At 39.3% G+C, this 16,181-nt stretch overlaps 1 protein-coding gene across 4 annotated transcripts in view; it reads left to right on the top strand.

Moving 5' to 3' along the window:
* The first annotated feature begins 594 nt into the window (after positions 1-594).
* The window catches only part of TBCD (tubulin folding cofactor D), a 131,372-nt gene continuing 115,785 nt past the window's right edge, over positions 595-16,181 (top strand). The window contains exons 1-9 of one of the 4 annotated variants that reach the window (XM_075111042.1): positions 652-688; positions 938-1,163; positions 1,551-1,723; positions 4,516-4,566; positions 4,751-4,848; positions 5,565-5,666; positions 7,309-7,455; positions 8,289-8,344; positions 11,861-11,993. In XM_075111042.1, the coding sequence (XP_074967143.1) occupies positions 4,521-4,566; positions 4,751-4,848; positions 5,565-5,666; positions 7,309-7,455; positions 8,289-8,344; positions 11,861-11,993 (582 nt within the window). In that variant the 5' untranslated portion in view covers positions 652-688; positions 938-1,163; positions 1,551-1,723; positions 4,516-4,520. Of the gene's footprint in view, positions 689-846; positions 1,164-1,550; positions 1,724-4,515; positions 4,567-4,750; positions 4,849-5,564; positions 5,667-7,308; positions 7,456-8,288; positions 8,345-11,860; positions 11,994-16,181 lie in introns of those variants that run through there. The other 3 variants (XM_075111043.1, XM_075111040.1, XM_075111041.1) reach the window with 3 other exon arrangements.

Here is a 16,181-nt window from a genome sequence, read left to right as displayed (position 1 = left end):
GTAAAATATTCAGTAGCTAGGCGGGAATTGTGTGGGAAAGGAAGAGTGGATGGAGACGTGGTACGTCTTGGGCTGAAACATGACAAAATATCTTCCTGAGAAAGCTAAAGGGAAAGAATCTGGCAGGAGAGATAGTAACTGCTGTGAGGGGGCAGACATCTGAGTCTGCCCACTTGCTTCCCTTCCCTCCTTTCTGTAGTTGTAGCTTTCAGCATTCAAACTTTGTTTCCAGAATTTTATGAGATTTAGATAATGAGTTATTATATTAACCATGTAATTCAATGTTTTAGCGAGGATAAGGGTGAGAAGTGGATAACGGCGTAACCCAGTGGCCTTCCAGAGGCGTGCTGCCCCCTCTGCGCGAGGACAGGGGCAGCAGCTCTTCCCGGCGTCAGGGGGTTTCCGCGCTGGGCAGAGCCTGCGCCGGGGCCGAGGTGAAGGCGGTCAATGAGGGGACGGAACCCCCGGGCCGGAGCCACCCTCCGCCGAAGGACCCGCCGACATCCCCCCCTCAGCCGCCGCCCGCCCTGCGGCGGGAGGGGCGGAGCCGCGCGCGGGAGCGCCGCCGTCCCTGCAGCCTTTGGTCCCGCGCGGCGCCCCGTAGGAGGGAGGCTGCGGCCGGCGGCGCGCGCGGGGCAGGCGGCGGGGAGCGGCGCGGCGGTTGCCGGCCCGGGCGGGGCGGGGTGAGGTGAGGTGAGGGCGTCGCTCCCCGTCCCCGGTGCTGTCGCCGGCGCCTCCGCCACCTCCGAGAGCCGCCCGCCGTGTGGGAGGGCCGGGCCGGGCCGCGGCGGCTGGCGGGGAGGGGCGCGGTGGGCCGCATGGCGACGGGCGGGGCGGGGCCGGGCCGGGCCTGAGGAGCGGCGGCGGGGAGAGAGGGCTGGCCGCCGCTCCGTGCCCCCGAGGGGCGGCTTGACTGACCGGGTGCTGCTCTGCCCAGCTGCTGGAGCGAGCGCCCGCCTGCGGCGTGGCTTTGGGCGAGATGGACGGAGAGCGGCCGGGGCCGGAGCCCGAGGAAGGCGGGAGCCAGGAGCCGGGCGTCGGCACCGCGAGAAGCATCCTGGAGAGTTTCACGGAGAGTCAGGAGGTCAGGGGGCTCATCGGGAACCTGGAGGGAGTCTTTGGGGACCTGGTGGCTCGAGAAATGACCGTGGAAAAATTCATAGGTAAGCGCATCATCCAAGGGGGGCACGTACTTATATGGCTTACAGGAATTTATGACTCAGAAATGACTAAAACTCTGGTTTTGGATTAGTGATAATGCTGGACCTTTATCAACAGGTAGTGTAGAATGATTTCTTTACTCATTTTGTTTCCCAGGTATATATATTTCATTATTATGCGGTATTTAACTAAATAAAACCCTAGGTCTTGGTTTTAAGAAATCTGAATTCTGCCCCATGTTTAGTCTTCACTTACCTATTCAAATGCAGGCAGTAATTTAGTTAAAGCTTGTCAAATAAAGCCATTTTTGTACCTAATTACTTGTTACAAGTGCATACATTTTGAGCTTTAAACTGGTAATCTCATATTTTTGCTTTTATATTTCATAGGAAATATGAAGGCCAGCTGACTCCATACAGATCGTGTAACTGTTTCTGAGTGGAGGCAACTTGGATCTGACTTAGTAGCTGAGCTTTTGTGCCATGTAATGAAAGCTATTCTGCTTCTAGACCTCATCTGGATGTAGAAGTGGTATAATTACGTGTGTGTAGCAGCTTCCTAGGTAATTAGTCTGTTACGATGCACATCTGTGTATTGGATCCAGTATTCTGACCAGATGATTTGCCAAAGTTAATTCAAAGTTTCATGTATTTACAAATCAAGTGGACTAGCGTTTTGCAAAAATGGTGAAATTGCAAAAACTTACAGGAAAAATATTAATCTGCTAGAAACTAGGTAGGCAAACAATAAACTGGAAAAGCCAATATTTGGAAAACAGATGCTGCAGAAGTTACTCTGTAGAATTATACTTGATTGACTTAACTGTCTGTTCCATCTGAGGAGGTTAATGATGAACATGTTCAAAAAGAGGTAGCAAGGGCATTCATATTTGTGTTGATTGTTCAGTATCACAGGTGTAGTAGTAGAATTTGATGGGATAGAAAAGAAATTACTGAAAAAGTCTCAGTGGCTGAAAGGCCATTGCCTCCTCCAACCAACCGTCTTGCTATGCCTCGCTATCTTTCATATCATATATGCTGTCTCAGTGTATTTAAATTTTATTTATCAAATTTTTGCATGCATCTCCATTCTGTCATGTAAGTTCTTAGAAGAAAAATTGTTTTCCTAGCCCTCGAAACCTGTGGCTTTTGCACGGCTTGGTGAAGGTAGGGGGATATTGCTGTATGATAAGTATAAGAAGAGTGTACCATTGCCCAGTAAATACAGCGTTAATATACTTAAAACCGGTAGGCATTGTACATCTTGTTCAATATTTGGTTGTAATATTCAGTGTCATAAGGTATCATTCGATCCTTGGGCAAAATGTCCCAAACATGGTAATAGGCTAAATGTGTGGGATATCACCTGGAAGCTTAACAAATATCTTTAATCTGTACACAGATAACACGGTAAGGATCAGTTGGAGAGGATTTTAACACAGATCTCCAAAGCATCCAAAAAAACATGTGATGCGCGCTTTTTTTTTGTGAACTGTTAGAAGTTTGGAAGACAGTTTAATCTGCAACTATAATTTTGTAGAAAATTTAGGAAGATCTGTTCTTTGAAATAATACCATTAGAAGAGCTTTTTTTCCCAGTTCATTCTCTTCAGCATTTAGACTTGGAGTTTTACTTTAGATTGCCAGGCCGTGATCTGAGAAGGCAGTTTGGCAAGATAAGGAATTTGCTGTTAAATTCCACTTCTGCTTGAGAGCTGTTGCTTTGAGTGTTGATGGAATTTCTTGTTTTCACTAGTTCTGTTATTTGTACACAGCTTAAGGTATCATTAGTTACAATGGGAAGTATCATTAGTGATGATTAGGAGCTCAGGCTTGCCTCTTGGTAGTAGACAGCGCTACGGTATCCCAATGGAATTGTACAAGTTACTGCAGGGATACTGTTGGACTGGCTGCTGTCTTGAAAGTGGTTGTGCTGCAGTGCTGTTGCAGTTGTCTTGAATCTAAGTGTTGATGTGACAAGTGGAGAAAGGGGATAGAGAGCAAAATTGTTCGAGAAAGAACCAAATGTAGAAAAAGGGAGGTAAAGAAGATATTTTACTTTTCTGATTAACAAAGCTGTTTTCTGACCATATATCTGGAATGGCCCAGGCAATCTTCAGTGCAGTACAGGACCACTTGATGATCTGTTCTGAAATGCAACTTTCATTCCTGTAGCTGCTTTTCATTGATTCTAGGTTTAAATTGAAACGCTTTTGTTTCTAAAAACTGTGGCAAATTGTTCGTTTTTTTTTTCAATATTCAAATTCAGTTTGTTTTTCCTCAAGTCAGTTCCCAAAAGGAAGATAACATATTGCTGGCAGCAAGGTAAAGTAGTGTGAAAAGTTTAGAGGAGCACAGATAGTCATAGCTACAGTGTGTATTTGTCCAGTTTAAAACGTGTCAAGGATTCTTTGGGGTTTTTTTCTGCATAATTCCTGTGTTCTGCTTCAAAATAAAAAACTAGCTCTGAGAATTGTGAAGAGCACCTTCACTTGCAAAGTAGTACTATGTTGGTTTTCCTTCTGCTATAGTAAGGTGGCTCAAAACAAAGAGAGAAGAATTTTGCAGTGCCTATACCCTGTTTCATTCCAGGTCCTCCGTGGTGGAACTGTATCTTTAAATATGTTCCAGGCATGGGAAGGAAGATAGACATGTGGTGAAAAAACCCAGTGCGTCCAGGGAGAATTTCCCCATGGCTATATTAGCCTCAGGGTTGGAAAACTGTCATGCTGCTACCACACTTCTTTATGTTGAGATATATATTTGTGTGTGTGTGTTTTTAAAGACAATCTGTAATTTGACATGGTAACAAATACAACAGTGTGAAAAAGTAAGTGGGATTCCGTGTGTTAATGAAGAAGATGTGAACAGAAAAGCAGAAAGGTGTAAAGCAGCGTTCCGGTTGCTGTGTGGGTAAGAGTGGAGTGTAAAGGTGGTACATCTGGAGCAGCTACAGTCTATAGTAGTTTAATGGCCTCTGTTTGCAGAGTTCTGTGAGATACGGTGTGCTGGTAAATTGCACTTAGGAAGGCAGAGCCACAAAGATCTCTGCAGTGAAGGGCAGCAACAAATTGCGTGATTGTTTCATCTAGCTGTGGGATTTGTCCACAGTAATATGAGAGACTCCTGAAGGGAGTTTATGATTGTGCTATGGAAGTGGACAGACTGTATTTTTACAGTTACTTCTCTGTGTTCTTCTTCCTTTTTGACCTCGCTTGCAGGTGGTGGCGGCACTTAGCTCGAAGATACTGAAATCTTAAGCTGAAGCTGTCTAGGATCAGGGGTGTATCTCACAATTAATGCCTGTAAGAGCCTTTAATTTGAATAGCTTATTACAGATATCTTTTCCTTTTCAGGTATAATGGACAAGTACCAGGAGCAGCCTCACTTGTTGGATCGCCACTTAGGTAGGAATGTCATCTTTAAATGTTTTTTGTGTATATATTTGAAAATGTGTTAAACTGAAAGGTCCATCTTTGCTGTGGTTGTTATGACTTACATTATATGACTGCTATCTACCTCTTTATTATTATTAGCAGTATGAGCTAGCTGTAAGCGGTAGTCTCACTGTTTTTTCTCTCATTTCATTAGAGTGGATGATGAATTCATTGTTGGATATAGTACGGGACAATGGATCTCCTGCCCCGCTAGTTCACCTGGCTTTTAAATTTCTTTACATCATTACAAAGGTAAAAAACCCGAAATTGAACATTCTGTAAGTGAAATGTGTAAGTCTCCAATATTTTCTTTGTTGTTTAAGTAACTTCAAAAAAATTTCACATTTTCAAAAATATCCCTAATTAATGCAGTGAAATGTTTTAAACTGTACTGTGAAAGATTAGTTCTCTCTTCTATGGTTTTCCTGATAGCTTATGTTATTTAATGATCCACAATAGTAAAAATCAAGGTCTGAATGCAAAAAAAAATAGCAGATGTTGAGATACTGAGTGATAAAACAAGAGTCATAATGTTAAAAAGAAGAGTGAAGTATGATGAAGAATGAGATGGATTGTGGAATTTTCATCTGAGCATAAGAAAATATTTTTTGACTGTGGGGTCTGAGCACTGGAATGGGTTGCACAGAGAGGTTGTGGAGTCTCCATCCCTGGAGATACTGAATACTGGACATGGTCCTGGGCAGCCTGCTGAGGTGACTGTGCTTTAGCAGGAGAGTTGGACTAGACAGTCTCCAGAGGTCCCTTGTTTTAAAGGTAAAGAACTACCATTCCATTAATTCTTATTAAGTTTGTAAAAACATAAAAATTTCCAGTATTTAAGACTCTAATTCACATCCTTACTGTTCTTGCCACATGAGGATTATATACAAGAAGTTCCTTAAAGGGTCTTTTCCTTGGTACTTGACGATGCCAGATGGCTTACTAAATTTTGAAACTTTCTGTTATAGGTGAGAGGGTACAAACTCTTCCTCCGGCTGTTCCCTCATGAAGTAGGTGATCTACAGCCTGTTTTGGATATGCTTGCAGATCAGAATCCAAAAGACTCTGAGGTGAGAACTTTCTGTATCTTTTGTTTAACTTTTATGTCTCATACAGAAAAAGCTGGTGAACAATGTAAGAGAAGAATCTGGAAAAAAGTTTGTAAAGCAATGACACACCCTGTCAGGTGTTAACTGAACATCTGGATTTAGTATGGAAGTCCTCTTGTCACAAGAGAAATGTCTTATTGAAGGAGAGGTCTTGTGTTTTTCTTTCAGAGGGCATGTTACAAGGATGTAGAAGCAATGGCGGTTGAGGTGCAAGTAAAATCTTCTAACCACTCTTATAAGGGAACAAATAAATTGAAACAATAGTAGTAAGAAAGGCAGTAAAAGATACTGAACTTCTAAAAGGAGTAACTGAAAAATCCTTTTGCTGCTATGCCTATCATTAATGGTCACGCTAATTTAGCCTGAAGTTGTAAAATGACAGGAAGCAGAGTATTTTAGGTTTTATGTATTTATTCCTATTTCTTAATACAAACAGGCTGGTTTTTTAAACCTTTGGGTTTTGTTAAAGTTGGTATGAGAACTACTATTTTGATGAGGAAACTAAGATGATAGTTAATTTTCCTTGTTTAATTTCATAAAATGTTTTATTCTTCCTGAACCCCCCAGTATTCATCTTCAGATCTGTGAGGATTTTTTTTCTTTTCTTTTTCTTTTGAAAGGATGAGGTAAAGATTGGAGAAAACTGCACAATTATGGCATAAGGCATGAATTGCTTGGATTTTTCTGTTTGATAATATATTCCTGGGTGTGGAAAAAATAACACAGAATTTCAGATTTTTTTTCTACCTGTTTGCAATTTGAAAAACAGTGTGACACCACTTCATTATGTGTCCTGATTTAAAGTTTTATTTGGCTCGGAATGTTCCGGGCAAGAATTCTGATTCAAAAAAATATTTAAGCAAGGAATTTTTAAGCATGGATTGAGATAATGGAATCGTAGAATGTCTCGAGTTGGAAGAGACCGATATAAGGATTATTGAGTCCAGCTGAAGATACTGTAGTTCATATTATATTTTTGAATAAGGAAAAATAAGAATTCCAGAAGGCTTATTAAGATATGTGAATTTTAAGAGAGCTCGTCATCTATTATAAGTAACAAAAATAATAGATATGAAGACAGTAATTGTATTGCTGCTCTAAATTGAAATGATTTTTAAATAAACCTTATTGCTTCTGATCACTTTGCTGCTGTTGTTGATGTAGTTGTACAGCTTTAAAGCTTCTAAAAATTCCTTCTTGTCTGTCTCTCAAAACACATCGACAGTTGTTTCAGTAAAGCCATGAAAGCAATACGTAAGAAATGAGGAAGAAGAGCGTATTTCTCTCACATTTCTGACTGGAGGCACAAATGGGCTGAGGGAGGAGAAAACAGGAAAATGGCAACATGTAGTTTTCCTTTGGGAAGGAAATAAACTTGTCTAGATTTCAGATTCAGAGTGGAGGGTCCGTTACTTCTGTTAGAGTTCTCCTGTTTGGAATCTCTTGTGGTTCTGTCTCCTTTGATGTTTTAGATCATTCAGGTTCGGAGCTTTTTCTTTGTCATCTTACTTTAGAAGTTAGTGGATAGATTGTGCTCCAGGCACTTTGTTGGAGTACATTCCAGAAAATGGAGTGCATATTTTGCCTTATCATTATTTTCCAGACTTGGGAAACTCGGTATATGCTTTTATTATGGCTCTCCATGATATGCTTGATTCCTTTTGATCTGGCCCGTTTTGATGGAAATATTACTTCTGAGGAAGGGCATGCTCGTACGCCAACAATGGATCGCATCCTTAAAATAGCAAAAGTAAGTATAATACATCTCGTAATGCTTTCAAACCGGTGGTAGTTTTCTTAGGCTTAATCTTTGATATGTGATAAATGATTGTCTTTTCAGAATATTATTTAAGGCCATATTTTCCTATCTAATCTGTAAAGAATTTCTCTGTAGTTTTGGAATCTTCAGTATGTTCTTTGCTGCTTTAGCATCAGATGAGACTGTTACTTATTTTCCCTAGAACTATCTTATTTTATGACTATCTGATACGAATGCATTTCTTTGATTATGTTAACAGCTTTTAGTGCTTGAAGATACTAGCTAGCTTTTTCTGAAAGCCAAGTTTGATGATTGACTTAGGAAATCAGCGTTCGATCAGGATGAGTAACATTGGAAGCTATGACCGCATGGAGAATTTTCAGCAAAGATAATAAAGTTTCACTAGGCATAAACCGAAGTGGCTAACTTGTCATTCCTTTGAGATAAAAGTAAAAAACCCCCTCCCCACAAATACCTGAACAGTTATGCTTTTGACACTGGCAAGACTTAAGTGGTGTATCACTTGTAGGCATGTAGTAGCACAAATATGACTGTGAGTTAAGGTTTCAGTAAAGGTAAACTTGCTTTGAAAGACACTAGAAGGGAGACTTTGTTGTCTGAGATATGGTCTGGTAAATGGGAAATTTAATTTTTTACCATCTTAAGCTCAGTTTGTAATAATAATGATTACATAATATATGTAATGATACTGAAGTTCGTAATCATAAGTATTGAGAGGTATTTTCATGTACAAAGTTGTTACACAGTTGTTATTAAATCTCCGTGTATGAATTCTTTTGCAATTAGTTTTCTTTTACCTTTAGTGTTACTTGGTTGTCAGTGACAAGGCTCGAGATGCAGCTGCTGTACTGGTTTCAAAGTAAGTCTCGTTTGTTCTTCCTGGCAGAAAAGAAGAAAGCTATCTTCCATTACTTCTGTTTTTTAGTCTGACATTCTACTAATAACAGTGTTGGGAGGACTGGAAGTTGCTGGCTGCATGTGTTGCTTGAATCAGATCAATAGTGCGTTTGTTATTGGAAATGCTGTGTTTTCCTCTGCTTACTAGAGGAACAGGGATCTATCACAAGTGATACTGCTAATAGGATGCTGTTCAAATTGCCTTCTAGGGACTGGTTTGTGCCATAGGGTTTCAGAAGAATACAATTATTCTGTGTTACTGCTGATTTTTGCAGGGTGTTGCGTGGTAAATAGGAAATTGGTATCTAACATTACTGGCTTGAAGTTTCCTAGAAGTTCTTAAGTTATGCAATAGGAAATAGTAATGCTAGATTTTTTTTCTTAATATCCCTCTTGTCACTGTCTTCATTCTCTCATCTAAAAGACAGTTCATCTGCGCTGCTTCTGCTAGCGCACACGTATCTTTTTTTCCAGTCTATATCGCAGTATATATTCCAATATATTCTAGTGGAAGAGGACTTTAGTCAGCTCAGTTTGTCCTTTTGTTTTTTCTTTTCTTCTTTCTTTTTAAAGCAAACAAAACCCGCATCTTTCCACTAGCATATACTCTGTCTACGCTAGGGGGCTCTGCCAACGTAGTTTTGCCAGCGTAGCTGTAGGAGCAGAGGCTCTGTAGGGTGAACGAGGTGAAGTGATGGCAGTGGATGCGGGTAGCTAGCCTGGACAATAGAATCTGTGTTAACGTTTTTCTCTGGACTAAGAGGCACAAAATTTGTGGGATTAATTATATCAAAATAGTTGTTAAATAGAACATCTAGTAGAGCAGATCCTAACTATCTTTTTGGGAAATAACTGTCCATGTACTTATTGGAAGTTTATTCTGAACTTCAGTCACGGACCCAATGCTTTTGAAATCTGTATTTAGTGAATATAATGCTACAGTTCTGAATCTGATGGCAAAACAAACATTTTTTTTTGTTTTAGAGCTGACAGTGTCGTGGAAAATTCATGATGGAGTTGAGACCAGAATCAAAGCTCTCTGGTGACTAGTCCTGTACTTCTCTGATTCACTCTGAAATATTTCAGAGCAAAATTTAACTGAATGCATAAATCATTTGAACAGTCTTCAATAAATAATCTTGTCTGTTACATACTTATTTCCATGTGACAGAATGTAGGTTTGTCTCCTTATCCCAATTAGTTTTTGCAGTCATTTTGGAAGTGATAACTGGAAGTTTCTTTTCTAGGATTTTTATCTATCTGCATTGGTAATCCGTCTTGTCACAAGTTGACAGAAGCAGAGGATTTGAGGTGAAAGTATGACATAGAGCGAATTATTCTTTAACATTCATATGTGCCTGAATCTGTCCTTTATCTTCTTCACTTCCTAAAAACCCAGAAAAAAACCCAAATCAACCAACTGTGATAGACTCTTGAAGGTACCTCCAGTATTGGGAAGCCTTCTCAAGTAAGGATGACAGTAAAATATTCTTTCATCACATTATACAAATTGAATTTGCACTTCTTTTGCACTCCAGGGTATCTGTAAAAATGAATTACTAGTGGAAGCATTCATATAGTAATGTGATTGATTACAGCATTACATTCATGCAGTGCTCAACCCCGGATTTGAGGAGGATTTCGTAAGTGTCTTGCATCCTTGTGCAGGCATGTTGTTAGCAGTTGTCTTATGTCCTCTTCACCTCCATTTTTATTGGCTGAATTAATTTTTATTAAAAGTATATATTCGTAACAAATAAGGTGATAGAATACATAAAGCTTGTTCTAGTACCAGCTCCATCAAGGTTTGTAAGACTGTAATGGGAGCAAAATGACTATTTAGTGTACTATAATTATTTAGTTTATTATGAAAACATCATTTTCAAACTAGTCTAATGGTTAATACACTTCACCAGGAATTAGAAGACCCAGGTCCAAGGCCTTTTGGCACTTGAATTCACTGTATTCACATCCCAAAACAGTTCTTTAATGAGCGGGTGTAGTTGTTCTGAGATGAGATCACTGTTTCATCTTACTGAAGTTAGTCTGTTAGTTAGGCAGCAATGCAAAAGCCCTAGGACAGGCAGAGAGATAAGATACAGGAATCTAAATCTAACATGCTGAGTAGGAAATTCCTTGGGGAGGAAGGGGAAGCCTGGTTTCTGGTTCCTGCTCTAATAAGTCTATGAGTATCAAGTGAACTTTAGAAACATCAGGATCTAAGACCTCCTGTTTTCTGAAGTAATTAGTCTTTCATATGGCAGAGGAGCTGGAGTTTGTTTTTATGAATTCTCTTTTCTGTCTGCTCAGTGACCTGCTTGCAGTAGGAGGAGATGAGGCTTATCCCTATTTTCCTTCTAGTCTGGAGGTTAGGGCAGTCCTTTGAGAAATAAAGATTTAAACTCCTTTGGGCTGAGAGAGGGTCCAGGAACCAGTTCATCTACTTTACATGTTAATTCTGTTACCTGCGCTATTGTGCAAAAGAAGGCTTTGTCTTTGCTGCTCCAACCCCCCCACCCCCAACTAACCCCTCCCCCAAATTCTCATCGTTCTGTTGCTGAACACAATAGATACTGACTTGGAAGACAACCCAAGTGATCACTTGCCTGCTCACTGTTTCCTGTGTTCTCTGTATTTAATATTCCCCGTTAGTTAGCTCCCCATTTAATTTGTAGGTGTGTGAAGTAACCTCTGCATACATCCTTCTTTAAGCACTGCGAACTGTATGCAGTGGGCTTTCCCATGTGCCTTGTTTCCTTTGATTGAGTTGAGAACAAAGTTTCTTAGTCTGAATCTCTGCTGGAAGAGGACCCTAATTTTTAGGTGCTAAGAATGTTAGATTAGATAACTGAAGCAGATGCCCTAACTGTAGCTCGGTTGGCACTGGTGATGACTGACTGTAGGTTTAGGGAAGTAGTTCAACCATGATGAACCTCTTTTGCCCCCTGTAAAATCGGTAAAAATGCATCTCTTGACCCATCCAGTGTGTTAAATAACAGGAGTTTGACCTTTTCAAATACCTGAAAAACCAAATGTAGCACTGGTGATTACTCTTTATGGGCCTGGCTGGCAACAGTGCAGTATAGACCAATTGTTGATTTGCACCAATAGCTGTTCTTGGTGAGAGTGGTGGAGAGTCTGCTTTTTCATTTCAGCTTTTCACTAACTATAATGGAAATAATTTTTATGTGTGACCTTTGGAAGGTTTGTTGCTTTACAGTTGAGATGAGAAATCTCTAGAATCCAAATTTGTAGGTTGGTTTGAAGTGGAAGTGAAATTCTGGGTAAGAGCCTTGCTCAGGAACAGAAGGGCTAAAAATATGATGGTTTGTAGTGTTCCTCCCCTCAGCTATTTAGAAAAATATCCATTGGAGAATAGTCTTTAGGAACTGCAACCAGTTTGGATAGCAGGAAAAATTATTTTTCATTGAAAATCATGAAGTTAGTAACTGCAGCATTTTGGTTTTCTCTGGGACAGATTTATTGTCCGTCTTGATGTCAGGCAAAAAAGGATGGCAGACTTCCTGGACTGGACACTTTCCATGTTATCTAAATCCTCCTTCCAGACCATGGAGGGGACTGTTGTTATGAATGGCATGCTCCAGGCCCTGGTAAGTATGGTTTTTCCTTTAAAACATAGGTGATTGTATTTATGATTATACAGTATTGCTATGGTAGACATTGAATAGCAAATGCACAGAGAGGCTCCTGCTTATTAAAAATGGATAAGATAGTATACAGCTAGAATTTCCTCCACAACAGTTCTGAAGATGTAACTTCGCACATATGTATATTTTCTTTAAGTATTCTTATCATCACCAAATGAAAGTGAAGTTACCTGTATATATACTGATAAATAACTCTCAAAAATGCTTTTAATTACCTGATTGTATCTTAGTGGTCATTTCATAATTCAGTTTGGGTTGTTTGGGTTTTTGTTTTTGCTTTGGACAAAACCTTTGAAATAAATAACTGGAACTGTACAAAATGAAGAGTTTGGGTGTCTGATATAGTAGTGGTCCCTCCTAGACTTTCCAGAACTGGTAACCAAAATGCAGCTGAATCTTGAAAGTTGTATCCATTCTTCTTCTACTAAAATATTGTCCTCAGTAGTTTTAATAAGGCACATTAAACTTGTTAGAAAGGGTCCTTGAGTAGTCTGAAAAAATGCACTATTTCCTGTGTTTTTGCTTGCTAATCTGAACAAGTTTTTTTTTTAATGCTCCTTGCCTTGTGGAGTAACAATAGTTTATGACTCAAAGAGCTGAATTCTTAGTTTGAGTCTTAAAATTTACATACTGTGCATGGGAAAAAATTGCTAATACCTGAACCACTGCTATATGATAGCACTCCTCTTGTACATTCTAAGAATATAATTTTATAAAATCTTGCTTGTAGTTTTACACCCTCAAAAGCATTGGTGTGCATTTTAAAGCACTTGAAGAACAGTTCCGGTATCCGTTCCAGTTTTGATGTCCAAATATATTTGGGTGGAATGGAAGAGTTTGTCTGGGTGGAGTTGTTCCTTTGTGTTTGTGTTGTCGACCAAAGCCGATGTAGCACAAGCGAAGTCCGATGACATGACACGCTCTTGTGCAGTCTTTGTACAGGTTTAAGGATTTGCTGGTGTTTGTACGAGTTTCTATAATTTGCATAATTTTGCAGCTCTTTTTAAATAATTGCTATGAGGACTTGTATGCAGTATGTTACTAAACATCAAAGCAAAGTTCTGGAACTAGTGTGTGGTGTGTGTTTTTTTTAGGTATTGTTTTTTTTTTCCTTCCTCCAGCAGCTCTTCCAAATCAGAAGATACAAGAAATGATCTATATTTAGAATAACTTGGGACTTGCTGCTTAAGCAGGAGGAAGCATGATTTGTATGCATTGCAGTATGTTTCAAAAGACAGAATGATGTTTCATCATTTTATTGTCAGATCTGGAAAGGGAGACTGACTGTTTGCCGTTCTAGGTGCATGATGAGACCTGTAGGATGTATAATACATTAGTGTTTTGTCATAATTCCTTTGAGTTTGGCTTTGGCTCTATCCACCTGTTCATTAGTGCATACTAAGCGAAACAGGTGAATACTTAACAAGTAGAATCGAAACTAGAATGTGATACAATATACCTGGAAGCAGAAGACTGCCTTCTTGCATTTATATGATTTTTTTTTTTTCTTTCTCCCTGGGATAGGAGAAAGTATTTATCAGGCCAGTTTTATTTGTGTCCTGCAGCTCATAACTCCTGTTCCAGTTGGTAGGTACGAGCAGACTGAATTTTTAAAGCCTTTTCTTGCATTCGGTCTTCAATTTTTAATTTCAGTTACTACACTGTAAGCATGAATTATCTCATGGGGGGATAAAGGTTTTCAGAATGATACGTATGCAGGTATGTGTGTAAGCAGACATGCTTAAGTGGAATAGGAAATATTTATTTAAAGAATTTAATATTAAGAATTTTGTAACACACTTGTAACAATAGCATGTTGTCAAACTGAAAAAATGAGCTGAAAATAAAAGCACTGTTTAAAATAAGTAAACCTTTTCTCTTAAACACGCAAGATTTTAACAGTCTATAGAGAAACATAGTACGTAATTGCTACGTGTCTAAAGCAGAACACATCCTTGTGATGGACGACTAAAACTTGTGTCAACAGCTTCAAAATTTTTTGCCCTGATTCCTCTGGTGATTTGTTACTTTAGGAGTCAAACTGTAGTTGCCTGGGCATTTCTGTCTGAACGAGCGGGAGAAAATAGACCAATTTCCATTTTCTGGTCATTACAGCAAGGCAGGTTTTGGGAATGTAACCCACCAGGGTGGGGATAAAAAGTGTGCCTCTTCATCAGATCAGTTTAGAGTAGCCCCTAACAGGGTGGATTTCAGTTGGGTTATGATATTACGCTGTTCAGGATCTGCATTTAGGAAGTAGCTTGTCGTGAGACCGGCATGGCAAAACTGTTTTAAAAAGACATGAAACTCTTGCATTTCAATGAACTGAAACTGTAAGTTAGGTATGCAATGAGTAGTTCGACATTGCTGCACTTTGATCTGCCTCTTCGTGGCCTTAAGTCTTGGTGATTAGGTATGCTACTGTTTAATCTAACTCAGCATTATGCGTAGAACAAGTACTACTGTTTCATGATTCCTGTTGAAACATGCAGACTGCATTACACATTTTAATTCCACTGATGCTTTTTTCTTTTTTTTTTTTTCTTTACACCTGTCGTCAGTAATATATCATTTCACAACAGGTGTGCACTAGCAGGAATCTTTCCTTGCAGTATTTCAGATTCAGTTTTTAAAACTGCCCTCTTTTGTTGAAACTAACATTGCTGTATTGAATTAAATTCACTTTTTGCTTGGATACATTGTATATTTGAAGGATTATAAATGTTGGATTAATAAGAAATCGCCACTTTTTTAATACCATTTGTTTACTTGATGGAAAGTTCTAACCTGCTTTGAGAATCTGCATGTTAAATTCTCTTGGTCTGGAGGTTTGCTTTTAAACCTGCCATTATATCAAACAGCTTTTTAGTTATTGCTGCAGGGTGTAGCACTCCCAGTTCTTGCGTGACAGAGATGTCATCATGTTGAGGTAGCCTTGGGCATTGAAACTTATTAAACCTTATTTGTTTTATAAGTGATTCAGTATACAAGTGTGAGTAATAATTAAAAAAAATAAAACGCCCTACACAGTGATCTGATGAAACTCGAGAGTCTTAAGAACAGGGCATTTCCCTGAGCTGTCTCTAATGCAAAAGTTATTTAGCAACAGCTACATGCTTATGTAAGTTTTGCTCCAGGGAAGAAAGAACTCTCTAACTCCATTCTTTCAGACCCAGAGGCACAAAAATAGAATATTTCCAAATAGAATGTTTCCCAAGTCTCTGTATTTTTGGCATTCTCAATGAATTAGCGATGCTAGGATTGTCTGTTGGCGTTATTTTTTTTAAAAGGTGTTGTTGCTTAGTGGTTTGGTGATAAAGGTGTGCAAAAAGCAGTGTTGATATAAGGAGAAGAAAAAACCTCTTATGTCTCCAGATACCAAGGGCGCTGACCTCTTTCTGGTAACACTGTATGTATCTCCTCTCTTTTTCAGTGGCACAGAGTATTCTAATGTGGCCTTGTCTAATACTTCTCAGTTTTTTCCTTCTTACCATAAGTATTGTGCCAGTTCAAGGTTCAGAAGTTCTGTTAACTGTAAGACTATTTCTTTTTCCTCTTAGAATACAGTCCTGTCTTAAGCTACTATGTTTTTTTTTCCTTCCAAGTATTTCAAATCTGTGTTTTTGGCTAGTCTTGTTAAGATGAAAAGGAACTATTCTGTTAGCTCTCCATGTGTTAGTCTAAACTTTCAGGCTTTCAGCAGATAAATAACTAAGGCCCTATGAAAACTGAACTTCTTTTGCCAGCCATTTAACTGGGCTGTGTATTGACGTTTGTCAGCTTAATAGCCATGTTGATGATGACATTATCAATACCCTGACAAATACGTGACCTACAGAAGGAGTACTATTTGTGTTGAAGACACAGTAAGAATAAGGGCTTTAACTAATCTATTTTTACCATTAGCTGCACATATGGTCTATTAAATATTCTCTACTTTCAAGCGGACCTACTTTTCTGACAGCATGTCCTCCCTCACCTTGTTTACCTCCCCACATCTGGCCTGGAGGCAGGGATGGCTGATAGCTTTCCCTGGACCTAGGTGTTGTGTGACTACTAGGGGGTGCTCCAGAGTAATGAAAGATACCATTTTCTTCTCTTCCTGTAGAGGCTGAAATTATCCTCCCGATC

This window comes from Phalacrocorax aristotelis, chromosome 16 (genome assembly GCF_949628215.1).
Source record: "Phalacrocorax aristotelis chromosome 16, bGulAri2.1, whole genome shotgun sequence".
NCBI classification, from domain to species: Eukaryota; Metazoa; Chordata; class Aves; order Suliformes; family Phalacrocoracidae; genus Phalacrocorax; species Phalacrocorax aristotelis.
This window is presented reverse-complemented; position numbering and strand designations above follow the sequence as displayed.